The following is a 24541-nucleotide window of genomic DNA, read 5'->3' on the forward strand; positions in this document are numbered from 1 at the left end:
TAATGAACATATCCGTCACTCTCAAAGGTTTTCCCCTGTCCTGTTAGAATACCTCCCTCCTTCCTTTCCTTCCTCCCACCCCAGGCAACCACTGATCTGCTTTCTGTAACTATAGTTTACATTATCTGGAATTGTATAAAAATGGCATCATACAGCATGCACTTTTTTCCCCTTGGTCTGGCAACTTTCACAGAAAAATTATTTTGAGATGTGTCTCAGTTGTTTTATTTATCAACTAGTTCATTAATTTTTACTGTATAGTGGTAGTCTATTGAACACATACATTCTGTTGTATGTTTAAATATTCAGCTGTTGATGGATATTTGGGTTTTCTTTGGGGGTGGCTATTATAAATAAAGCTGCTATGAGCATTTGTGTATAAGTCCTTGTATGGACAAATGCTTTAATTTCTCTTGGGCAAATACATAGGAGTGAAATGGCTGGATCATATGGTAAGTAGACATTTAAGAAACTGCTAAACTGTTTTTCCAAAGTGACTGTACCATTTTTTATTTCCACCAGCAATGTATGAGACTTCTAGTTCTTTCACAGTCTTACAGACAAGTGGTCAGACTTAACAATTTTAGCCACTCTAGTAACCGTGCGGTTGTATCTCACTGTAGTTTTAATTTGTATTTCCTAATGACTAATGATGGCGAGCACTTTTCCATGTATTTATTTGCTATCTGAATATCTTCTTTGGTGAAGTGTCTGTCCAAATCTTTTGTCTATTTTTCTAATTGGGTTATTTGTTTTCTTATTATTCAGTTCTGAGGATTCTTTACATATTCTGTATACAAATCCTTTATCAGATATATGATTTACAAATATTTTCTCCCGGTACATAGCTTGTCTTTTCATTTTCTCAACAGTGCCTTTTGAAGAGCAAAGTTTTAAGTTTTGATGAAGTCAAATTTTTCAACTTGCTTTTGGTGTCATATTTTTTAGCTCTGTTTTTGCTTTATATATTTTGTAACTCTTTATTAGGTGCATGTACTTTTTTTAATTTTTGAATTTTATTTTATTTATTTTTTTATACAGCAGGTTCGTATTAGTCATCAATTTTATACACATCAGTGTATATATGTATATATGTCAATCCCAATAGCCCAATTCATCCCACCCCACCCCCCTGCCACTTTCCCCCCTTGGTGTCCATACATTTGTTCTCTACATCTGTGTCTCTATTGCTGCCCTGCAAACTGGTTCATCTGTACCATTTTTCTAGGTTCCACATATATGCCTTAATATACGATATTTGTTTTTTTCTTTCTGACTTACTTCACTCTGTATGACAGTCTCTAGATCCATCCACGTCTCAACAAATGACCCAGTTTCATTCCTTTTTATGGCTGAGTAATATTCTGTTGTACGCATGTACCACATCTTCTTTATCCATTCGTCTGTTGATGGACATTTAGGTTGCTTCCATGACCTGGCTATTGTAAATAGTGCTGCAATGAACATTGGGGTGCATGTGTCTTTTTGAATTATGGTTTTCTTTGGGTATATGCCCAGTAGTGGGATTGCTGGATCATATGGTAATTCTATTTTTAGTTTTTTAAGGAACCTCCATACTGTTCTCCATAGTGGCTGTAGCAATTTACATTCCCACCAAACGTGAAAGAGGGTTCCCTTTTCTCCACACCCTCTCCAGCATTTGTTGGTTGTAGATTTTCTGATGATGCCCATTCTAACTGGTGTGAGGTGATACCTCATTGTAGTTTTGATTTGCATTTCTCTAATAATTAGTGATGTTGAGCAGCTTTTCATGTGCTTCTTGGCCATCTGTATATCTTCTTTGGAGAAATGTCTATTTAGGTCTTCTGCCCATTTTTGGATTGGGTTGTTTGTTTTTTTAAATTGAGCTGCATGAGCTGTTTATATATTTTGGAGACTAATCGTTTGTCTGTTGATTCATTTGCAAATATTTTCTCCCATTCTGAGGGTTGTCTTTTCGTCTTGTTTATAGTTTCCTTTGTTGTGCAAAAGCTTTTAAGTTTTATTAGGTCCCATTTGTTTATTTTTGTTTTTATTTCCATTACTCTAGGAGGTGGGTCAAAAAAGATCTTGCTGTGATTTACGTCAAAGAGTGTTCTTCCTATGTTTTCCTCTAAGTGTTTTATAGTGTCCGGTCTTACATTTAGGTCTTTAATCCATTTTGAGTTTATTTTTGTGTATGGTGTTAGGTTTTATTATATAATCTTTATCACAGTCTATCTTTATATAATATTATGCCACTTCATATATAGTGTAAGAACAGGATATTACTATACTTCCATTTCCCCTCCTGTGCTTTGTGTTAGTGTTATCATACATTTTCCTTATATGTATGTCATAAACTCCACAACAGGTCATTATTATTGCTTTAAATAGTCAATTATCTTTTAAAGAAATTTTTTAAAGGGAGAAAAAAAACTTTACTATTTACTCTTTGGTTTCTTTTTAAAAAGGGAGAGAATTTTTTATACTTACCTACATGTTTGTGTGAAATTATCCATCACATGATATAGAATGAGTAATAGAAAAATTATTTATTTTAATAGGATCACAGTTTCAAGAGCTGCAGTGGTCATTCATATATAAGAAAGAATTGGCTTGGATCCATTGTCTTCCCTTTCTCTGCTCTCCTGCAACAATCTGAGGTAATAGAAGATGATTCTTTGCTAATTATTCTGAATTTTTGTCTCTGGCTAATAGAAATACCTGTGTCTTTGAGTCAGATTCTGACTGGCAGGTTGATAAGTCAGTCAAAATGATCCTGTATTCGACTGCCCCATGGATGTTGGAGTATTTGAAGGTTTTAGCTGTCTCTGGAATAGGAGACACCCACAAATTTATTTCATATATTTTTAGAGTGTTTGTTGATGAAGGAAAGGACAGGTAGCCTTAGGTCTTAAAGCAACATTCATATTTGCTCATAATAGTTTTGTAAGACCAGATTCATAAATATTCTGATTAATGACATTGCTTTGTAACCATGGGTTCCAGGAGTTTCAGCTCCTCAAACACTGTTTATTGATAATGGTGAGACTGATGATTAGCATCTGTGTCTGTGGTACCCCCAGAGGGCTCTGCTGTTGGGTTTTGCAGCAAGAAAATGCCTACATGGCCAGCAAAATATAAAAAGCCCATTCTAGATTTCATTTGGGGCCCTGTTACTTACAGAGACATGCCAGTTACAGATGATTCAGAAATGAATTTTCTACCTCAAGGAGTTCACTGTCTATAGAAGAAAACAACCATTTCAGTACAACATGGTAATGCTGTAGGGCTTTGATAGGGGCATGAGATTGGTACTATGAGAACACTGAGTAAGGAGTACCCTACCCTTCCTTGTTTGGAGGGGGAAGCAAGAGGGTGTTCAGAGGGGTTCGGGGTAGGTAAGAAGGGAATGAGGAGGAGGATGAAAGATCAGGGGAATATTTACAGAGGAGATAACTTTTAATCAAGTCCCTAAAGATGCATTTATCAAGCACACAAAGTCATTTGACTCAGAAGGATTTATGTGTCTATCAGTTAGTACTGTATTCAGTCATATGCAACAGAAAACCTGACTAACAGTGGCTGATGTAAGAGGTCTATTTATCTCACAAAAAGGAAGTCTAGATGCCAGTGCATCTGCTCAAGAATATCATCAAGGATCCAAGCTACTTTTGTCTTCCTGTTCTACTCTCCTTATCATGTGACTTTCATCCTCATAATTGCACCTCCAGCCTCATATTCATGCTGCAGCCAGGAGGTGGGGTGAAGCAAGAAGGGGCAGTGCCTGTATCAGGAAAACAGACACTTCCCCAGAAAACCTCTCAGACTTCTTGCATTTTACTTATGTGACTTGGTCACTACGTGGCTGTCATGTTACCACCTGAAACTGTTGGTACGAAAGGAGAAGAGAATGGAGGAGAATAGAAACGTCTGCGTATTATGCAATCACAGGATGTCATGAGGGAGCACGTTGAAAATACAAGTGCTGCAAATAAAGAGCAACGGAGATTTTAAATTGTTGGAGGTATAGGGCTTCCTATGTTTGTAAATCCCTGCAGGTGTTTCTCAGTCTCAGGCCAGATGCTAGGATAGAGAAGTAGTTAAGAATGTGAACTTCAAAAGGGGACCAACCGGGCTTCCCTGGTGGCGCAGTGGTTGAGAGTCCGCCTGCCTGCTGATGCAGGGGACACGGGTTCGTGCCCCGGTCCGGGAAGATCCCACATGCCGCGGAGCGGCTGGGCCCGTGAGCCATGGCCGCTGAGCCTGCGCGTCCGGAGCCTGTGCTCCGCAGCGGGAGAGGCCACAACAGTGAGACGCCCGCGTACCGCAAAAAAAAAGGTGGACCAACCTGGGTTGTAATCCTGGCTCTACTACTCATTAGTTTTGTGATCTTGCACAAATTACTTACCTGCTCTGAGCCCCAGATAAGGAGCCCCAGTTTCCTTATCTATAAAATGGAGATAAGAGCGGTGTCTACCTTATTGAATAATATGATCTATCTCAAGCACTTGGCAGAATGCCTTGTACATAGTAAGTGCTCAATAACTATTAGTTATATTAGTATTATTATTAGTTATTATTGTAAATTATCTCCTCCCAAACATGCGCGTGCACACACACACACACACACCCACACACACACAAGATCCCTCCTCCAGTGGACTTTGGGTCATCCTTCCTGCTGTTACATTTTTTTTCCTCTTTCCAGACCCAATGCAAAAGTATCATGGTCTTATAGCATTTTCTCTGAGCTTAAATTAGATCTTCTAAGAGCTTTTATCACTCTGGTCCACTAACTTGCTTCACTGTTTCATCCCTTTCTTACTTCTGCCTTCTCCACGTACTACATATTAGACAGGGACCCAGGGTGTCAAGGTTGCCTGTGAACAAATCATCATGGAGAACCTTACCATCCTTGTGCAAGTACCTATTAGTAGAATCAGCATGAACCCATGCAAGCCTGTTTCCTGCAATGGAGAAGACTGAGCTGAGCTATACTATATTTGACTGATGTTTATTTTCATCATGCAGAATCCATTATACTGATATACTCTTTCAGATTAGTGGAACATTTCAAGTAAATATTCCACCAGTTTTGCTTGGGTATACTTGGAGTGAGACTTATGTGTCTCCTAAAGAAGATTATAATGGACAGAATTTAAAAGAATGTACCTTCTTAAATATTTTTGCTACTATTGAACCTCAAATATCATTTGCCATCTGTAATCCAGAACTAAACAAGGTAGGTTTTACACTGAATTATTCTCATATATACTATCAAAGAAGTGTTAATTTCAAAGCTGACAAAAATGAATGTTGGTTCTTGATATTTTCCTGTGGGGACAATATAGTACAATGTTGAAATATTTTAAACTTGATTCTAGTTTTCAGGTCAAATAGATGTTTTGGAGAGAGCACAGATTTTTAAAAAAAATTGTAAGGCATTATTTCCTGAACGAAGAATCACAACTACTGTTTTTAATGATGAAGGGATACAGATCTTAGTAACAAGATATATCAAGGCATTGAATCCACCTCAACAACTCCTGGATATATTTCTTCATGATTCTAATGCAACACTTGTAAGTTATATTTATTTTAGTAGCTTTATTGTGATATTCGTATACCATACAATTTGCCCTTCCAAAGCATATAATTCAATGGCTTTTAGTATATACACGGAGTTGTGCAACCATCACCACAGTAAATTTTAGAACATTTCAATCATTCCAAATTTATATTTATTTTAACTTGTTTACTTTTTATTATTAACTTTGAGTATAACTTTCTTATTAAAATTACTTTACCTTCAGAGACAGTTTCCTGAGAGAGAAACCATCTATGTTGCAATGTGTCCTCTTGAGCACCAGATGGAAGAAAACATTTCTTCCTGATCCCCTTCACTTCTGCCCACTTGTACTAGAGAGTCACTGTTGCCACACCAGTTCATGTGACCATATCAGCTTCACAACTTTTCTGTCAAACTTTGAAAATGACACAGAAAAATTCCTTTGACTTCCAGGCAAAATTAAAAGTTATGTTTCTAAAGGAGCTGTGTCCTTCTAAGGATTGCTTCTTGTTGTATGTGGGAGTGAAGAAACTATGTTTTTTTGTTTTATTTATTTTTGGCTGCCTCGGGTCTTCATTACTGCACACAGGCTTTCTCTAGTTGCGGCGAGCGGGGGCTACTCTTCGTTGCGGTGTGTGGGCTTCTCATTGTGGTGGCTTCTCTTGTTGCAGAGCACGGCCTCTAGGAGCGCGGGCTTCAGTAGTTGCAGCACGTGGGCTCAGTAGTTGTGGCGCACGGGCTTAGTTGTTCTGCAGCATGTGGGATCTTCCCGGACCAAGGATCAAACCCGTGTCCCCTGCATTGGCAGGCGGATTCTTAACCACTGTGCCACCAGGGAAGTCCAACTATGTTACGTTTCGCTCTGTAAACCGCCAACATAACACTTCCCACCCCATCCTTATGTGGCTTTATGCATATCTGTTATTTACCAGCTGACAAAAGAGACATGTACCTGTATTCATTATGGACTCAGAAGAGAATGTAGCTTCTTCCACTTTGAGAAACGAAAATGTGAAATCAGAGATCTAGTCTCCCGTTGAAGAAAAAAATAAGCTTTGCAGACACCTTTACTTTATAAGGTTGGAACAGCAGCACCATCCATGAAATACAAACCACAAATTTTACTGTTTCTGAAGTTCCTATATTGTTATTAATTTTGGTCTTAAGTTGATAGATTCCACAGAAGGTGATAAGTATCTTTTACCTCTTCCTCCATTAGAAAATTAGGTTAATAATGGATTTCTTGATCAAGAGCATCACCACTTACTAAAACGTACATGGAGAGAATAATCAATAAACAGGCTTTCTAGGATCTTTTTTTTTTAAGTCTTCTGCAACATTTATTGATAAACAGGAAAGGGGTTTTATTTACAGTTTTAAAGCTCTTTTTTGTCACTATTATTAGTAATTTTCTATCTATGTATGGTAATATCCAGTTTTAAAAATACTTTATGATTTAAGACTTTAAATCATAACATGTCTGTTTAGCTGATTAGTTCTCCCCTATACTTCTAAAAGAGAAATTGTACAGTACAAGAGTCATTCATTGGGATTAGACTTATTAATCTAGTTACCTACTAGTTTGACATCTTAGGAAGGAGGTAATTGGTTTTTTTAATGATGGATAAACTTGTGCTGGTGTTTTGGATCTTATGATGCTGAGCATGTTCTGCACTGGTGCTAATGTTTAACATAATTTTATATTTACAAACATACCTGCTACCCAGGGGCAAGTATTAATTTAGTCCATATGGACTACCGACCCCTCTTGAGACTACAACATACATACTCCTAAACACACTCATACATAGTGTGTTTAGACTTTAAAGTATCTTAACCCATTTCTGGACACGAATGTGTTATAAACCTCCTGATTTCTAGCAACATAAAAAAAAAACACTGTTATTAAAAACACTTCACAAGTCATTGTCAGCCATTGCTGGCATTCTGTCACTAGAGAATACACAGCAATATCTGGTATGTTGCAAGCTTTCAAGATAGCCTGGTTTTTAAAAGTTGGTCCATTAGTTGTATCTGATGGATGTAAATTTGCCTTCTAGTTCACTTTGTGTCAAGAGCTAAAACTGTGAACTTTCTCTTATTGGTGGGTAATAACTGAAAATAAAGATTTTATTTTCATGAAACAAAAAGAAAAAATAAGCTTTGATTAAAGGGCATCTATGAAAAATCATTTACACCTTTTATTTATTCAGGCTTGATTGAGTCAATTGGCTCTCCTCAGAAAATTTGTATTATTTCCCAGTATAAAGCTCTTACCTGGATTCTTTAAGCTAAAATCAAAAGTCCTAGTTTAGATCACCTTTTGCCACACTCTGCTTTTCCATTACGTGTTTCTTCTTGCCTGTTTCCTGACACCGAAAGTCCAAGGAGATAATAATGCTCTCAGATTTCTTTCAAGGACAATCTTTGCCTTTTTAAAAAAGCATAAATCCTAGCTCCTTTCCTTATCAAGGATTGTGAACCATGCTTAATTAATTGCATGAAGTCAGAAACGTGACCAGTGTAGGAAGTCATAATAGTGCATAAATGGTAGCTATTGTAAATCAGTGAAAATGTTGGTGAACTTTCTGTGTTAGCTCATTGTTTATTTGTATTCCTTTCTTCTTTCCTACTCTAGTCCGAGTCCTTATCTCCAGCCCTATAGGGGGAACAATCCACAATAGGACTTCTGTTGTTGGAAAAAGTCAGCTGCACCAATAACTTCTTGCTGCAGCAACTTATAACTAGTTTTTATTAATAAAAATATTTCTGTTTGATTTTGAACCTAAAAGTAAATCAAACTTTTGCTATTCTTCAACATCTTTTTTCATTTTTTAAACAGTTATACTTTAAAGTATACATGTAATGTATCGTGCTTAAATTTTTTACTTATTACAATGAAATGTACTGGTTAACATGCATGCTCTGAGGTCACGCTAACTTGGGCTCATTCCCAGAGACCCATAAATTGTGTTAGTGTGTGACCCTGAGCAAGTTATCTTAGCACCCTAAGCTTGTTTCTTCTTTGTAAAATAAAATTAGTAATAGTGTGTACTTCGTAGGCTTGTAGGACACACACTATGTGATGACAGTGCGTGTAAAGCACTGTGCTTGGTGACAGGCGTCGAGTATGCTCTCAGTAACTGTTAGTTAATATTATTTTAGGACCTCGTTGCTCGCTTTGTATCTTTGATTCCTATTATGCCTGATACACTGGATGAAAATGATGGTTTTGATATATGGATGACATCAGAGGTAACAAATTACATTTTATAATTTAAATGTATAGTATTTCTTACTTGCTTTTCTTTTAAAAAAACTTTTAAAAAATATTATGCACTTACGTAGTAATTTGCTTCGTGCAATTTGAAGGCAATTGATAATTTAATCCATCGTTTTCAGCTCTATAACGATCCGTAAAAATAATTCTTAAAGACCAAAATCCTTATTCAACATTTTAAGTAGCTCATAATATTGAGATTCAACGGGAATTCCAGGAGTACAATATTATGACGTCCTCCAGAGAGAAATATGGCTTGTTCACTATAGAGGTGGTCAGACCCTGAAGTCTAGCAGAAATACCACCACTTCCCAGAAGCTTTCCCCAGTTTTCCCACATCTGAATGAAGAGCTTGTATAGCAGTGCTCTTCCTTGGCACTTGGATTAAAATTGTCTTTAGTCTGATTTCCAAGTAAAATACAGGCCCCATGCAATATTTGGGACATATTTATACTAAAAAACTACTTGTTTATCTGAAATTCAAATTGAACTAGGCATCCTATTCCCCGCCCCCCCCCACAAGTGTGGCAGCCCTAATTAGAGCACATTTTCCATTCCACCTTAAATTATATTTAGTTGCTTATATACTGGCCCTATACCCACACACTGTACATATACATCCCAAGTTTAATCTCCTTGAATGATAAGGAAGACTTGATTCTTATTTATTTTTATATTCGTCACTTGTACGTACTTTAAATTTAGCAAGTATTCAATATTTTTAATGGAAAATACCAGCATGATGGGAGCCTAAGAGAAGGACACTCTCCATCTGGAACTGATAGTCCTGGCGCTTATCTAGAATGTTTTAGAGGTTAGATTTTTTAGCTGAAATGGACTTAGCGGGCACAGGACTAACTTAATAGGTCAGCTGCCCTGCCTTCTGCTAAGTGGGAGTAAGAGAGATACAAGCACGTGGTTTGTTTCAGGATCCAGTGATTCAAATCTGGTAAAACTCAAAGAGGTGTCAGTTAACTCTAGATTCTTCTTAGACTCTTCAAACTAATCAGAATGTGGTCAGGGGTATTACGATCCTGCAGAACATTGAAAGATAGCCTCTAAAGTAGCTGAAAATAACCAGAAAATAACCATTCAGGCAAATACTAGTGCTCCCGAGTGCCCTCCAATCCAAACAATACCCATAATCCACAGGTTACCACAGTCATAGGCTTCCTCTTGGCTAATGTCTTCCCATTGACATGAACTGTTCGGACTTGGGATACCCATGAGTGAATGACTAATTAGATTGTCACAAGACAAGAGTTATTTCTCCTACCCAACATACAGTCTTGGAGTCAAACAAACCTTGGTTCAAATCCTACTTCAACCATCTGATAGCTGTGTGACCTAAGATAAGTTATTTAGCTGCTTTGGACCTCAGTTTCCTCATCTGTGTCATACAGGGGTTTTGAAAGGATAGGCACCTGGAATGCAGTATGTCCGTTAGCTACTCTCATCCATTCCCTCCTTCTCTTATGAAATCCAGTCGGGGGAACCTCCTTGGCCTGACATTGAAGACTGCTCATAATCTGCTCTTCATTCTCCTGTTCACACACGTCTTTCAGAAGAGCCACGTTACCATCCTCCCTAGCCTCCATCCCTCACCATCACATTCAGCCGGTGTGTACTGATGTGGCCATATCAGTTGTTGAAACATTGAAATGCTTCCAGACTGGTAAATAGTCACTCCAAGGGCTCCTGAGCACCCCCTCCCCAAGCTCCCTGACCACCACAGCCCTTTCTCTGGGACTAATGAAATGGAAGCACATGTGCAGTCTAAATGGTGCAGCCGCTACTCAGCAATAATACATCATTGCCGTATGAACATTTTGTTAGAGCCTTTGATTTTTTCAAGCCAGAAATCCAGAGTTTTATATGAGATCTTCCAATTTTTAAAAGCATTTCGGGGCCAAACAAAACACACCTATCAACTAGAACTAGGTTACAGGCCACTGGTCTGCCACCTTTGCTGTGCTTTTTCTCTCCTGCTACCACTGCTTTACTAGGCACCCTGTATGTGATTACACCCAGCCCAACTGTTCAGCTCTTTCAATTAAAGAAGTTTCCATCACTCTTTCTGATTGGGCTCCAACTCAGATCTCTTCCTCTCTTTCAGTTGAGAGCACTATGTTGGTACAGGACAGAGTGTAGCTCCATTGACCAAAGGATCCCTTCCTCCAAAAACACTATGTGATTTCCCATCAGGTGAAGTTCCTTAAAATATCAGCCAAGATATCCCTGTTTTCCTAGGGTATTTGTCTCAAACAAAAATGCTCCATTTTGGAGGATAAAATTATTGGGTCACTTACACAGTATCCACATTAATTATCCCATGATAAAGGTGATCCTTATGTTCCAAGTTAATGTTCTCTCTTTCTAATGCCCTAGTGTTTTAACAGGCAAAGGGTGCTGGAGCTTTCGGCTTTGCAGTCATCCTAGTGACCTGGCAAGAATGTGTGTGTGAGGGTTTGGAGGGACTCTAAATCTGTTGAATGCTTGCATTACTCAACTTTCTCTCCTCCCCTCCTTTTCTGTGTCCTTGTTGCTTTTGTTTTGCCTTAGCGCTGCATCAGTTTGGCTATTGGAAATAAGGAGGAGCATGCCATACTTCTCTGTAATTTCTTCCTGTATTTTGGAAAGAAAGCTTTGGTCCTCCTAGGAACCTCGATGTTGGAAGTAAGTGTTGGACTTAATATTTAAATAGTGTAAACAAAACTAATTAGCTTTTAGCTGCAAGTTTAAAAGACTTCAACCCCAAGTTTCCTTCTTTTCACAAGCTAATTAGGAAATTTCCTAGGCGAACAATTATTTACTTAGGAGGATAATGTTCGTTCATCAAAATTTCTACAATGTAAAGAATGACTTCCTTTTGTTTTTCTTCTTCGTAAAGTAGTACAAATAATAGTGCTACTTCATGGAGCTACTAAAAATATTAAATTAAATAGTAAATAGCACTGGGGACAGCACCTGGTTTATGTGGAAAATACTCAATAAAATGGTGGTGGTAGGTGATGTAATAATAGTTACAGTAGTAGTTATAGTGGTTGTTAACCATCATCACCACCATCATCTTTATGTGTCCCTAACACTATATTTTAAGATCCTTAAGAAGTACTTCTTCCTGTTTTACACTGCTCAATTTTTAATCGTGTAAGAAGTGGGCCAGAAATTTATGTTAACCTACCTGAAATTTTTACAACTTATATACACCTGCATTCAAGCCTCCAGAAAGCTGTCTTCTTTTTGATGTTTCTATTTCTACTATGAATATCTTGATAAGTGTCAAAAACTTCCAGTCCTGTTTTATGGTTTTTGTCATGATCATTTATTTCTCTAGATTCCCTTAATTTCCCCATATGATCCCCCGCTGTAGTTTTGAGTGCTACTAGATGGCAGTAAACAATATTTCAACGAACATTTTTACAGTTTTACCTCTGAGTCAACACTGGGTGGCAGCAGTCATCTGTGCCTTTCACCTCTGCTACTGGTTGAGGTGAAGCCTCTTTACTGTAAAGATGAGCACAGTGATAAAGAGCAAGAGCTTTGGAGTTAGGGAAACCACGCTACACAGCACAGTGTTAAAAGTAGAGATTTGGGGCTTCCCTGGTGGCGCAGTGGTTGAGAGTCCGCATGCCGATGCAGGGGACACGGGTTCGTGCCCCGGTCCGGGAGGATCCCTACATGCCGCGGAGCGGCTGGGCCCGTGAGCCATGGCCGCTGAGCCTGCGCGTCCGGAGCCTGTTGCTCCGCAACGGGAGAGGCCACAACAGTGAGAGGCCCCCGTTACTGCAAAAAAAAAAAAAAAAAAAAAAGTATAGATTTGGAGGTCAAAGAGGATTTTAAAAGCCAGAAATGACGTTTACTAACTGTACGATCTCAGCCTTATTTCTCTGCGCCTCATTTATCTCCTCCCCGAAAAGGAGTAATTCCATTTACTGTTACCCTAGACAAGCTTCATGCGAAAGATGGGCATGACAATCATCCCTGCCTCACAGAATTTGGAATTCATGTGAGAAGATTAGTGTGAGCGCTGAGTACAGTAGCTGGGGTACTCAATAAATGTTAAGTAGTCATTATTATTGTTACCTGAAATTTTTATTCTTTGCTAAATAAGAAAGGTTTATACTTCAAAAGTATGTGCAGAGCAAAATAATCACATAATGGCTACTTTTATTCCTCAGGTGCTTTCCTGTGTAATTTCTCTCTGGCCTCTAACTCTGTATCTTGCTCACAAAATTAATGTTATGGCTTTTCAACTTCACTTGGCTTTTCAGAGAGGCAAAATTCCATTCCCTAACTCTGCACGGTGTTCACCCTTGGTCTCCAGGTATATTCCACATAAAGCAGGGCTAATCCATATAGCACCTTTGTGTGAATTACACGAAAGCGCCCCTACCTCAAAACGCTTTAGTACTGGCTATTGGGAATTGGTCATAATGTACTGATTTTGTTAGAACAACATATTTTATTGCTATGAGGGTACACCCTTCAGGACCATACGTGGCAGCACTAGCTCAGAAGTTCTCATTTGAATCCTCATGCTAGCCTGGGCCTGAGGATTTCAGTTGCTTTGGTTTTATCCTTTTCAAAAAAATTGTAAAGGTCCTAAAAAAGGCTTTTAGAAATCAGAGATAGCAGGGAGTTCCCTTGTGGTCTAGTGGCTAGGATTTTGGGCTCTCACTGCCGTGGCCCAGGTTCAATCCCTGGTCAGGGAACTGAGATTCCGCAAGCTGTGCGGCAAGGCAAATAAATAAATGAGTGAAATCAATCATCCACCAAAAATGACTTTAACTCTTTCTTCGTACAGGGACATGTGGCTTATGTATTAACGCCAGAAACTGATGAATATTTGCTTTGGAATCCATTAACTGGGCAATATCATAAGCAGTTTGACCCATTTTGTCCCTTACAAAGTGTAGATTGTTTGTTTGATGGTGAAAATGTAAGTATATGGCGGGGGGCGGGGGGGGGGGGGGCGGGATCTTGAGTTATCTCCTCAAGAGTTAAACCTGTGGTTCTGTACACTGACCATATATTAGAATCATGTGGGAACTTGGAAGAAGCTATAGATGTTCAGTTAGAATCCCTGGGGTGTAGGGCCAGGGGAATCTTTTATCCCCAAGGCTCCTTGACGTGATTCTGCAGTGCCTCCGAGGTTGAGAACCAGCGAGCAGTCTAGCGTGCACACACCCCTGGAATCTCTGTACCTCCTGCCTCAGAACCATCCTTGGCTTCTGCCACTTCATTGGGGAGTAGGACTGTAAAATTTTGCTCCGTCCGAACCTACTATGGGCTTCGTACTCCTGTGGGCCTCTACTGATTTTATGTTGATGTATTAATAGGTCTGGTTTAACATTCAGCAAAATAATTCACCAAGGGCTGTATATTTTGACTATTCAAAGGAAAGTTTCTGGAAACAGTTGCTTCCAAAAAATTATCAAGGGACGAAAGCACAAAGCATACAGGTAAATTATACTTTTCCAGGTGTGTCTCTATGAAAGTTACCATTGGTTCTAATCTTAGGAATTGTGACAGCTCTTATTATGTTTATACAGCTGATTGCTTATTGAATTATTTGGCAGTGTTAATAAAACCTAGTTTTCTCTGCCCTCCAGCCTGAGTTTGGGCTATTGTGATCCTTTTTCTCTACTTGCAGAAAAGAGGAATTGAGAAGAAGGTATCATCTTAATTGTGAATTTAGGTTTTAAAATAAAAATTTTTAAATGTTCATCATGAAACATAAAAAATAATGTCAAGATGGTGTAATAGGTTCTTACTTTGACCTAGCCCTTCTACTACATATCCATAACAATGATAAAGTATAAAAATTGAAAAACAGAAGGCTTATCTGGGCTCCAAACCATGATAGGTATCTCATGGAATAGAAGCAGGACAGAAACACTAGCAGTGAGTGGGGCCCAAAGAGGACGGCACCAAGGTCTGAAAATGCGTCATGAAACCCAGAGAACAAGAGCCAGTCTCACTTTTTGAAGCCAGGGACTGTGTTGCAGCTCCCCTACTTTGCTACTCTTGAGAGAAGATGGGAAAGAAAAGCAGCAGACTCACTGCCTGGGGCTCAGGAGGTAAGAGACCAAAGTACAGAGTTGAGAATCAGGAACCAACCTAATCACCAGATGTCTTGTCCAGGGGATCTATGATGTACTCACTACTGCTTTGGGAAGGCACCCAAATTCCATTTCGACAGCTGTTTCTGGATTGAGAGCCATGGTATGGCAGTGTGCAGGCAACTGCAAAATTCAAAAACTAGGAGCTATGACCCAGAGGAAGAAAGAGAGGGGGGATGAGAAAAAGGACAATGGAAAAATAGGAAGAAGACACTTCACAGAAGCAGAAACTCTAGGGCTCAACGTCACTCATAATGAGGGAAATACAATTTAAAACAATAAAACACTATTTCACATGTAGAAGATTGGCCAAACTTTTTTAAAAGTGTGATCACATCTAGTATTGGCAAAGAGGCAGAGAAATGGTGGGAGTGTGAATTGCTATAAACACTTTAGAAAGCAATATGGTAAGGTTGGTAAAGCTGAAGAAACTCAGCCTCTGATCCACCAGTTCATCTTCTAAGTATATACCCTAGAGATACACGCACAGGGAGACAAGTACACGATGGTCATTACTGAATTGCTTGAAATAGCAATAAATAAATAAATAAATAAAAGGAAACAATTCATCAACCAGAAAATGGGCACATGAGTTATGAATACTCCTACTATAAAATATTCTATACAGCAGTTAAAAAAAAGAATATATGAAACTACTTTACTGTAGTTCTCAACTTGGCTGTACATGCATTGTATCAGAATGTCTGAGGGAAGAGCCCACGCATTGGTATTACTTAAAGCTCCCCATGTGATCCCACATGCAGCCAAGGTTGAGAACTACTGACCTAGAGCCACTGTTATCAACATGAATGAATATAAAAAATGTAATGTTAAGCAAAGTAAAGAAGATGTGAAACGACACGCTTATATGAAGTTTGAAAAATATATGTTGTTTACGTATATAGAGATATATACTGATAGTGTAAAAGCTTGCATGGGAATGATAAACACCAAATTTAGGGTAAAGTTTACCTTTGGAAAGAGGGAAAAAAAAGAATGATATCAGGGAGCAGTATACAGAGTACTTCAAATCTATCTGTAATGTTTTACATCTTTAAAAAATACCTAGAACAAGTATGGAAGAAGGCAAAGATTAGATATAGCTTGGTGGTACGTATGTTGGGTGGATGTTCATTACATTATTCTCAGTGCTTTATCTGAGAATGTTTGACATAGTTCATAATATCAAAAAGAAGGAATGGTGGTTGTGGGGAGAAAAATCAAACAGTATCAAAGTGTAAAAAGTGAAGAGTTTCTCTCCTCTTCAACATCTTTTTCCCACTTTCTAAGAAATAGCCACTGTTGGTAGCTTCTTGTGCATCCTTCTGAACATTCTCCTTGCAGATGTTTGTAAAGTCCTTATAAGGAAGGGGAAATGTGCTTATCTCTCTTGAGCAAACCACATTTGTGGCATCCACAGACCTTGCTTGCTTTTCCCATCCCAAAGTTGTGACCAAAGTATTGCTGCCTCCTAGGGGGGAGAATGATATATTTAGAGTTGAGGTTTTTTGTTTCTATTAATCATTCTCTTATTAATTCAGGTAATGTGTATTGAGTGCTGCAGCGGGCCACCACTGTTTTAGGTATAGGTACCACAAGGAAAAAGACATGTCCAGTGCTCTTGGAGCTTGTGTTCTAGAGGAGGAAACAGAAGGAAACGAGCACTTGCTGTACAGAGCGATCAATGCTATTATAGAAGAAATGAATGTGCTTTGGGGAGCACTCAGCAGGAGGCCTGAGGTGAAGGGGAGTTGCAGGGGCTTCCTGGGGAAAAAAGTGATGACTAGCAGAGTGAAGAAGGGTGAGCAGGAGCTGGTCTAGATGGAAGTTAAGGAGGAGAATGGTCCCAGCACAGAGCGGGGACAGCAGGCATGAAGACCTGCAGTGGCAAGCAGATGTCTGTCGAGGAGCTGAAAGGCCAGCCTGGCTGCTGCTAAGGAGTGAGCGGAGGACAGTCAGAAGCCAACATCACCAAGGCAAGGGCTGCCATAATCAAAATTATATTTTTAAAAGCCACTAAACCCTTTGTCAAGTTGAATATATAATTATAAAACTCAGAGTTGCATTTGACTTGTATCCCTACTGATTTCTTTCCCGTGGGTTAATGGCCCTTGATCTTCTGCCTTGTCGCACACATACCGGAATAAACCACTATCTGTGGTGAACACTGTTGTCGTTTTTTTTTCTTAATCGCAATTGAGAACACAAATTTGAGTGTGTATGATGAGAATATGGGTATTCAGAGATAGAGTTAACAGGGAAATCCTCTCGAAGTTTTAAAGGATATGAATTCCCTGAAAGGGGCCTTTGCCTGAAAAGAAAATAGACTAACACTCCATAAACTTATCAAGTCAACATAACCCAGGCCTCTTTTTCAGGCCTGAAAGTGGCCTAACTAATCCGTAAGGGTTGCCAGGATAGGGGTGCAGGGGATTGTTTTGGAGGGGCAGACAGTGGCTGGTGACAGCAGTCAGGGACTTCAGTTTACCTGTTCTGACTGTGAGAGTTGCTGGCCCCTGTAAGGTGATACCGCAGTTTATGCTTCCCTGTCTCCCGTGTCTCTCATCTCCTGCCGTGTTCACTGTGGGGAAAGTCACTGTGCTTGAGCCTATGCTCTAATCTAGTGGCTCTCCAACCACGGCAGACATCAGAACCTTCTGGAGGGCTTGTGGAAAAATGGATTGCTGGCCCTTACCCTCAGAGTTTCTGAATCACTGGGTCTGAGGTTGCTGGTCTGGGGGCCACACTTGGGGAGCCACTGGCTTAGATCACCACCTGACAGACTGAGCCCCCTCAAATCACTCCCGAAATTTTCTAAGACCTAGAGGCCTAGCAAATGTTTCCTTCTTTTCGTACAACCCTCATTCCACTCATGAGGGGGAAACATCTGTCCGTGTCTCTATAGCTCCTCTATTTCTCAGCTCAGAAATATCCTAAGTAAAAACCGCCTAAACCCAGCCCCTCACTCTTGTCTATATGAGCCCTGCAGGGAGGGGAGGAACGGGTTAGGTAGCGGGGAGGGGGTTGGAGAAGTCCTCTCCTCCTCCCAGAAAATCCTGCTCAGGGGGCGACATGGGGAAACATGGTAGAGCATTGCTCTCTGCTGTTGCTGGGGTGCCTGGGGCAAAGGCTCGGAGACGGGGAGACTGAAATGGACTCAGTGTATGCAAACACAGAGCCCTGACTCCCGCCTGCTGAAAGGAACAAATAATCGAAGGAGGAAGATGATACACCATGCTACAAGAGTAATAATAACAATAGTATCTGATCTTTGTTGAACAATATGTGCCAGGCTTTACATGTATTACTTGATTTTAAAATCTTTCCATGGTCCCAGGGAAGTAGGTACTGTTATTGTCCCTCTTTAAAAGACGTGGTGACTGAGACTCACAGAGGTTAAGTGACTTCACCAAGGTCACAGTTAATAAGTGGAAGATACCAGTGCAACTTCCAAGATTATCTGGTAGAATCAATAAGCATGTCAAATGCTTGTTTGAATAAACAGATGGGGATAGCAGATCTTCTTCTGTCATGAAAAATATCTTTTGTAAACCCATTCTCCCTTCCATGCCCTGGTGAAGTAGTATTAAAATCAAAGGGAACACTGTGATCTGTGTTACCTTTGTGCCTCTACCACTGAGTGTTTTTGCCACATGAGACTGGTTTAGGTTCACCCTCATTATAATCAGCACTCCAAGGGGCGACTGACGTAAAGATGGTCTCCCTAGAATCTTTTCTAACTTTCAGTTTTCTGTATTTCAGCCTGAAGAAATAACTTATTCTGATACTAATAAAAGCATGGTAGAAGACCTAAAGAACAGGTATGATCTCTATTTATATATTATGATAATCTCTCATTCAGCCACCCTTCAGTCCTCTAACCCAGTCTCTCAAAATACCCATTAGATTCAGCAACAGAAGCATGAAATGGAGATTATAATAGTTACTTCCACTGAGTCATCTGTCTCTTGGTGCATGCACCAAAAATCAGCCCCTCTGCTATCCACGGCACTTCTTGAAAAAACATGCCAAGTTAAATATGGTTGCATCTGGAAAACATTGTGGGCTGCCGTTAGGAAGTTCTCAACACAGACACCTGTGTTGTTGAGCCGTATAGTAATAATAATGCAGTAGCTAACACTTCTTGAAAGGACAGGAAGGTAAACGGCCCACAACTTGGTGTGTGGTAAAAACAGCCAAGCTGGGTGGCAGCAACATCAGTACTGCCCCTAGTAGGCACCCCTCCCCCTCCTCGCACCACACACACACACACACACATGTCCGGAGGAGTTGTTGAGTCAAGTCCAAAGGGTCACAGCCTTGCAGCAGACCTCACTCCTGCTCCAGATGTGTCAGAAGCTTCTAGATCTGACTACCTCCAGTGACTCATGCTGACACAGCAGGCTGGCATGTAAGCCGCTACCAACTAATTGAAACAGAATATGACAAAAATCATTTTGCCACTCCCTTTTCTCACTAGCACACAACTCTCACCTCTTATTCCCCTCCTTCTTCCCCAACTCTTAACAAAGAAGGAATAAAAGCACTAGGAAAATGGTCCCCAACTTCTGGTTTTCATCAGAAATTGCTTCTAGAACTATTTTAAAATATAGGTGCCAGAGGTCAAGACCAGACCTGTGGAATCACTATCTGGAAGACAGTGAAATATTTTGATAAAGTCCTACAGGTGATTCTGGCATATAGCCGTGACTGAGACTCGCTGCAAACTCGAAACCGCTTAGTTACTTTATGGACTCAGCCGAGAGGAGAGGCCCAGCAGCTTCTTCCGGAGCACACAATGATTCTGCCCAGAGGAGAAGCTTCCTTCAACCAACTCACACTGTGCTCCACTTTCTCCCCTCCCCGAAACAGTTCCTCAGCAGGCACTGTTTTAGAGGCGGCATAGGTAGGCAGAACTCCCTGCCCTGGCGGAGCATACATTCTGGTAGGGAAACTGCTCATCATACGGATCAATCAGTCCAGTGCTTCATTTCCTCCCAATTCTGCTTGCTGAATTAACGGATCCAGTTACCCCATTCCTGCTAACGTTATCCCAGACAAGATATCTGAATTTTTATAAAGGCATTTCTTGGAAACACAATGTCTTATGTCAAAGGAGGGTCTTGGAGAATAGGAATGCCAACCCAGTAATCAGATGGTAGGCAAATCACACCCAGTAGGCAGATATCCCTAGCCATAGAGGTCTCGTTTTCTCCTAAATCAAAAAAGTATCATTCTCATACTTGAGAAAAGGTGACAAAACTTTTTTCACATTTATTTAAATGAGTTGTAATTTATCATAAAATAATCTTTGCATTCTTACCTTAGGATTGAAAGAACTCTGAAATATAAAATAATGGAATGGCGACCTAAACAGCCAACACGTTGGAATAGACAATGTACTTTCATTTTAAGACAAATCCTTCCTAAGTTAGAGCTTGGCACCGGAAACTTTGTTTCCTCTGAAGAAGAGAGTGAATTTGAAAGACTGCTACAATTTTACTGGGTTTGTATATGATTTAATGCATTAACGTCATTTGTTTTATCTATGTTATTAATTGCCAGATGATACTAATCTTAAGTATCCCTGAAATGCCTTTTATCTTGATCTTAGGTGATACATGCTATGGCATTAAAATGCATTTACTTATAGACTGAGAAATTTCAAATGTAGTGAGTAACTAGTACCATGACCAGATTGCATGACATTTTCTTGGAATCAGTTTTTTAATGTATAAACCATAAACTTTGGAAAGAGATACCCAAAAGGAAACCACTTGCAACTAAGAAACTAAAAAATGATTTCTAGATGGTAGTAATAGAATGGATTCCGTGTCCTTGCTTCTGGGCAAGAGGACTAAGGCAAGCTTTAATATCTTCTACATGCAAATTATTCTCAAATTTATACATCCAGCCTGGACTTCTGACCTCCTCTCATATATTCATCAGCACATTTGACATCATCATGGATGGTAGAAAGGCACTTCAAACTCAGTTAAGTCCATAATCAGACATGGTGGGCATCTGGTGTATTGTTAGGGTCCTTCTTTTCTTCCCCTATGATATCCTTAGTTCTGGAATCCTCTCACCTCCTTTTCCCTATGAATTGTTCCAGTGGGTTTTTGGAAGCCCCAGCCTCCCAAGAGTGATATTCCTTCCCCCTACTATCCCGTAGACTAGAAGATGTCTCCTCGGGAAACCCTCTAAGAGAAGAAAGGAAAGAATCTGTTGGGAGTTTATACTCAGGCTGCCAGGGAGGGATCCGCAGGCACTATTCATTCATGAATAGGGAGGAAGTTGTTTTGTTTTGCTTTCTTTTTAATAGAATTGGGGGGTAAAGAGATAAGCAAAGCATAGTTAAGTATAAGCCAAGGTTTAAAACTTGGAGTTCCTTTGTAAAATTATCTGCTATTTAATAACACACATTCATAAACCTAGACCGAATCCTGCAGCTTGGGTTCAAATCCTGGCTCAACCACTCATTAACTTTGACCAGATTGCCTAACTTCTCTATACCTTCTACCCCACGGCTCAAGATAAACAGGGATAAAAAGAGTTACCTGCTTTGTGGTTGTGGTGAGGATTAAGTGAGCTGCTTAACCATAGCACCCAGCACTGAATAAATGTTAACTATTATTTGTATCCTATGTGGCAGCCATTGTGCTAGACACTTGGGGTTATGACAGTAAACAAGACAGATACAATCTTGAGCATTCACAGAGACTGTGGGCTAGTTTGAGAAATAGACCAGAAAATGAGTAATTGCAGTATATTTTATTAAATAAGCTAGGAAAGGACAGTGTCCTATGCAACCACAAGAGAAGAGCACATCAACAGATTTAGAGATCAGGAAAAGCCTCCTGAAATAAGCAAACTAAGTCTTGAAAGAAGCTAATGATTGTCCTTTGTATATTCTTAAATAGATAATTTTACATGGGACCATGTTCCATACCCTTTAATCCTGTCATATGGTTATCAATAAATATAAACTGAATCAATGTTAAATAAATTCTTCCAAAATGCTCCCTTAAATCTGTCACTTATAGGATCAAGGTTTCCTTGTTGGCAGTTTGCTATTCCAGAAAGGGTGCAAATATGTGGAATGTTAAGTGTGCAGGCTCTGGCATTAGACAGACCTGGTTCTGCTCCTCTCTCTGTAAAGTGGCGATTATAACAAAGCCTACCTCAAAGGGTTGTTTAAGGATTAAATATATATGTGAAGTATTTAGCATTGTGCCTAGAACATAGTAAGCACCCACAAAATGATAACTACTATTATTATTTTATGACTTCCACTTCTTTGAGGCTTCTGTAATCTCTTTGCATCCAGTAATTCTCCATCACCTACGTGACCGTAATGTGGTTTTACGTGTTTTTCTGCCATTTGTCTAGGTCGCAGGATTTCCTATCCAGATGCCATACACTGATGTACAGTCAGTTATTGATGCTGTGTATCAAACTGGAATTCATTCCTCTGAATTTCCTCAGACAGAATTTGCTCTAGCTGTGTATATTCACCCCTACCCAAACAACATATTATCTGTTTGGGTCTATTTGGCTTCATTAGCGCGGTATCAGTGAAAAGGAATAAGGGAAAAGGGAAGGATTGTACATATGCCCCCAACCAGAAGCCAAACTTTTCTAGTACTTGGGATTTTCCTATTTATCCTCAAATCCAGACAAGTGTGAGCCCAATTTTTGGTTCACTTATAGAGTTGGGCACAAGACTCACTCCCTGAGTCTTTGAGGACAAGCATAAATGACCTCCTCACCGGAGACCTCGTCAGGGAGGACACTTTGGGAAGTCTGGCGCCTTGGGTCGCTGTCTACGGTAGGTCTTATTCTGGGAAAGAAGCAATTCTGACTTCTCTCTGAGCCAGTGTTACTCAAATTGGGGGCCCCACACCACCTCCATCAAAATCACCTGGAAAGCCTTATTGAAAACGCAGAATCCCACATCCCACCCGGGACCTACTGAATGGGGATCTCTGGGAGTACAGCTCCAGAACCTACATTATTTTAAACAAGCTCCCCAGGTAACTCTCTTGACCAGTTAAGAGTGAGAACCTTACCTTATAGAGTGTTGTCTTTACTGAAGTGAGGCTAGTACATCTGATGCTGGTTCTGATGGAATTCCAGGCAGAAGTTATTCAAATAGAAACCCAAGGTCATTGCTTCTCATGAGATAAAAGATTACTTCACTGGTTAAGAATAAGAGGGAAATATGCCATGTTGGGTTGAGGACCGCTTCTGGGGGCTTCTCAAAAATTTTCTCTTTAGATGCCACTGACCTGAAGTCATTTCATCTCCAAGTGTTTGGAAGGGACTCCTAGGAAACACTACCTAAATGCTTTCCTGATTCTGTGAGAGAGGGAGAAAATGGTCTTACCAAATCCCAGAGCTCCTTATTTTCTTCATGAGCAGCCCCCCATTCTGCCTCTGGCACTTTTCTGCTGCTTTTCTTTCACAACGGTGCCCCCAAGGAGACCCATCTAGTGCCTCAAGAAAGAGTGGATAGGTATCTAAGTAGGAAACACTGTACTTTCTTGTATTTGATTGTTCTGTGCTTCATTGAGAAGAGTATTCATACAGTTTATTTAAATGTTACATAACAACTTATTTTTTTTAATCAAAAGATACAGATTTCCAAAGGATGAGAGCAGTTTTATATGAGGTAAAAGTCATAAAAAGAAAATTCACTTCTCCCGCTGTAGTAGCACTGGGGGCTTCTTGAGTCACTCCCACAAGCAGAGAGCAGAGACCCCAAATTCATCCTCAGGGAACCCTCAGTCTGTATCCCCTCCCCCAATATACCTGCATAGGTTGATGCCAGAGAAGACCTCATTTATTTGCAGGGTGTTAGTCTCGGACCAAACTCAAGATTACTAGAAGAGTAGAAAGAGTGGGTATGTGGGTAAAGAGAATGCTTTCTCTGCAAGGTTAAACCCTAGTTATATATGTCCTCTGCCATGCATGAGGAAAATGATCAGAATTTTTGTTTTTATTTGAATGTTTGCGTTTAAATGCTATAGGAAGTTTTGTTATTAACAAGTCTCCCACACTGACTGGGGTAGCACAAAATTGTATCTATGAAAAGCCAAGTTTGCCAAAGAAATGCTGAATCCATGCAGTTCATTTTGTGACACACTGAATGTTTACATAGCTATTTTGTTAATCGTTTGTGGTTTTAGAATTGATAGGCCACTTAAGAGTAAGGTAGAAAGTGTTCACAGGCACGTGTGTTTTGTATTCTGTATTATATGCATTTTTAAATATGTGTATGTGTTTCTCAACTAAAAATTTTTCCTAAAAATTGTGATTGTCTATAATGAACCAGTTTTTTCATTTTACTGTTTTAAAAATACATGATATTAAATGTAACATGCAATTATAAAATTCTATGAATCTTTCCACAAATAATTACAAAGCATCCATTAGGTACCAGACACTTTATATGTGCTGGAGGACAGTAGTGAAAAGACATTCTTACAAGGGAAGTTTACATTCTTACAAGGGAAACAGCTCAGAAGCAAATAAACAGTAAGTAAGTGAGATCATTTCAGGGTATGATGAGTGCTATAA

The 24541-nt window shown here is 39.7% G+C and overlaps 1 protein-coding gene across 1 annotated transcript in view; it reads left to right on the plus strand.

Annotated features, from left to right (window-relative positions):
* Nucleotides 1–22807, plus strand: part of CC2D2B (coiled-coil and C2 domain containing 2B) — a 111965-nt gene extending 89158 nt beyond the window's left edge. The window contains exons 26-35 of the mRNA XM_032607357.1: nt 2547–2645; nt 5045–5227; nt 5370–5567; nt 8720–8809; nt 11397–11510; nt 13642–13776; nt 14177–14299; nt 18722–18780; nt 20288–20465; nt 22352–22807. Coding sequence (XP_032463248.1) covers nt 2547–2645; nt 5045–5227; nt 5370–5567; nt 8720–8809; nt 11397–11510; nt 13642–13776; nt 14177–14299; nt 18722–18780; nt 20288–20465; nt 22352–22540 — 1368 coding nt within the window. The 3' untranslated portion in view covers nt 22541–22807. The remainder of the gene's footprint in view (nt 1–2546; nt 2646–5044; nt 5228–5369; nt 5568–8719; nt 8810–11396; nt 11511–13641; nt 13777–14176; nt 14300–18721; nt 18781–20287; nt 20466–22351) is intronic.
* Nucleotides 22808–24541: the final 1734 nt, after the last annotated feature.

The sequence above is a fragment of the Phocoena sinus genome, chromosome 16 (assembly GCF_008692025.1).
Source record: "Phocoena sinus isolate mPhoSin1 chromosome 16, mPhoSin1.pri, whole genome shotgun sequence".
NCBI classification, from domain to species: domain Eukaryota; kingdom Metazoa; phylum Chordata; class Mammalia; order Artiodactyla; family Phocoenidae; genus Phocoena; species Phocoena sinus.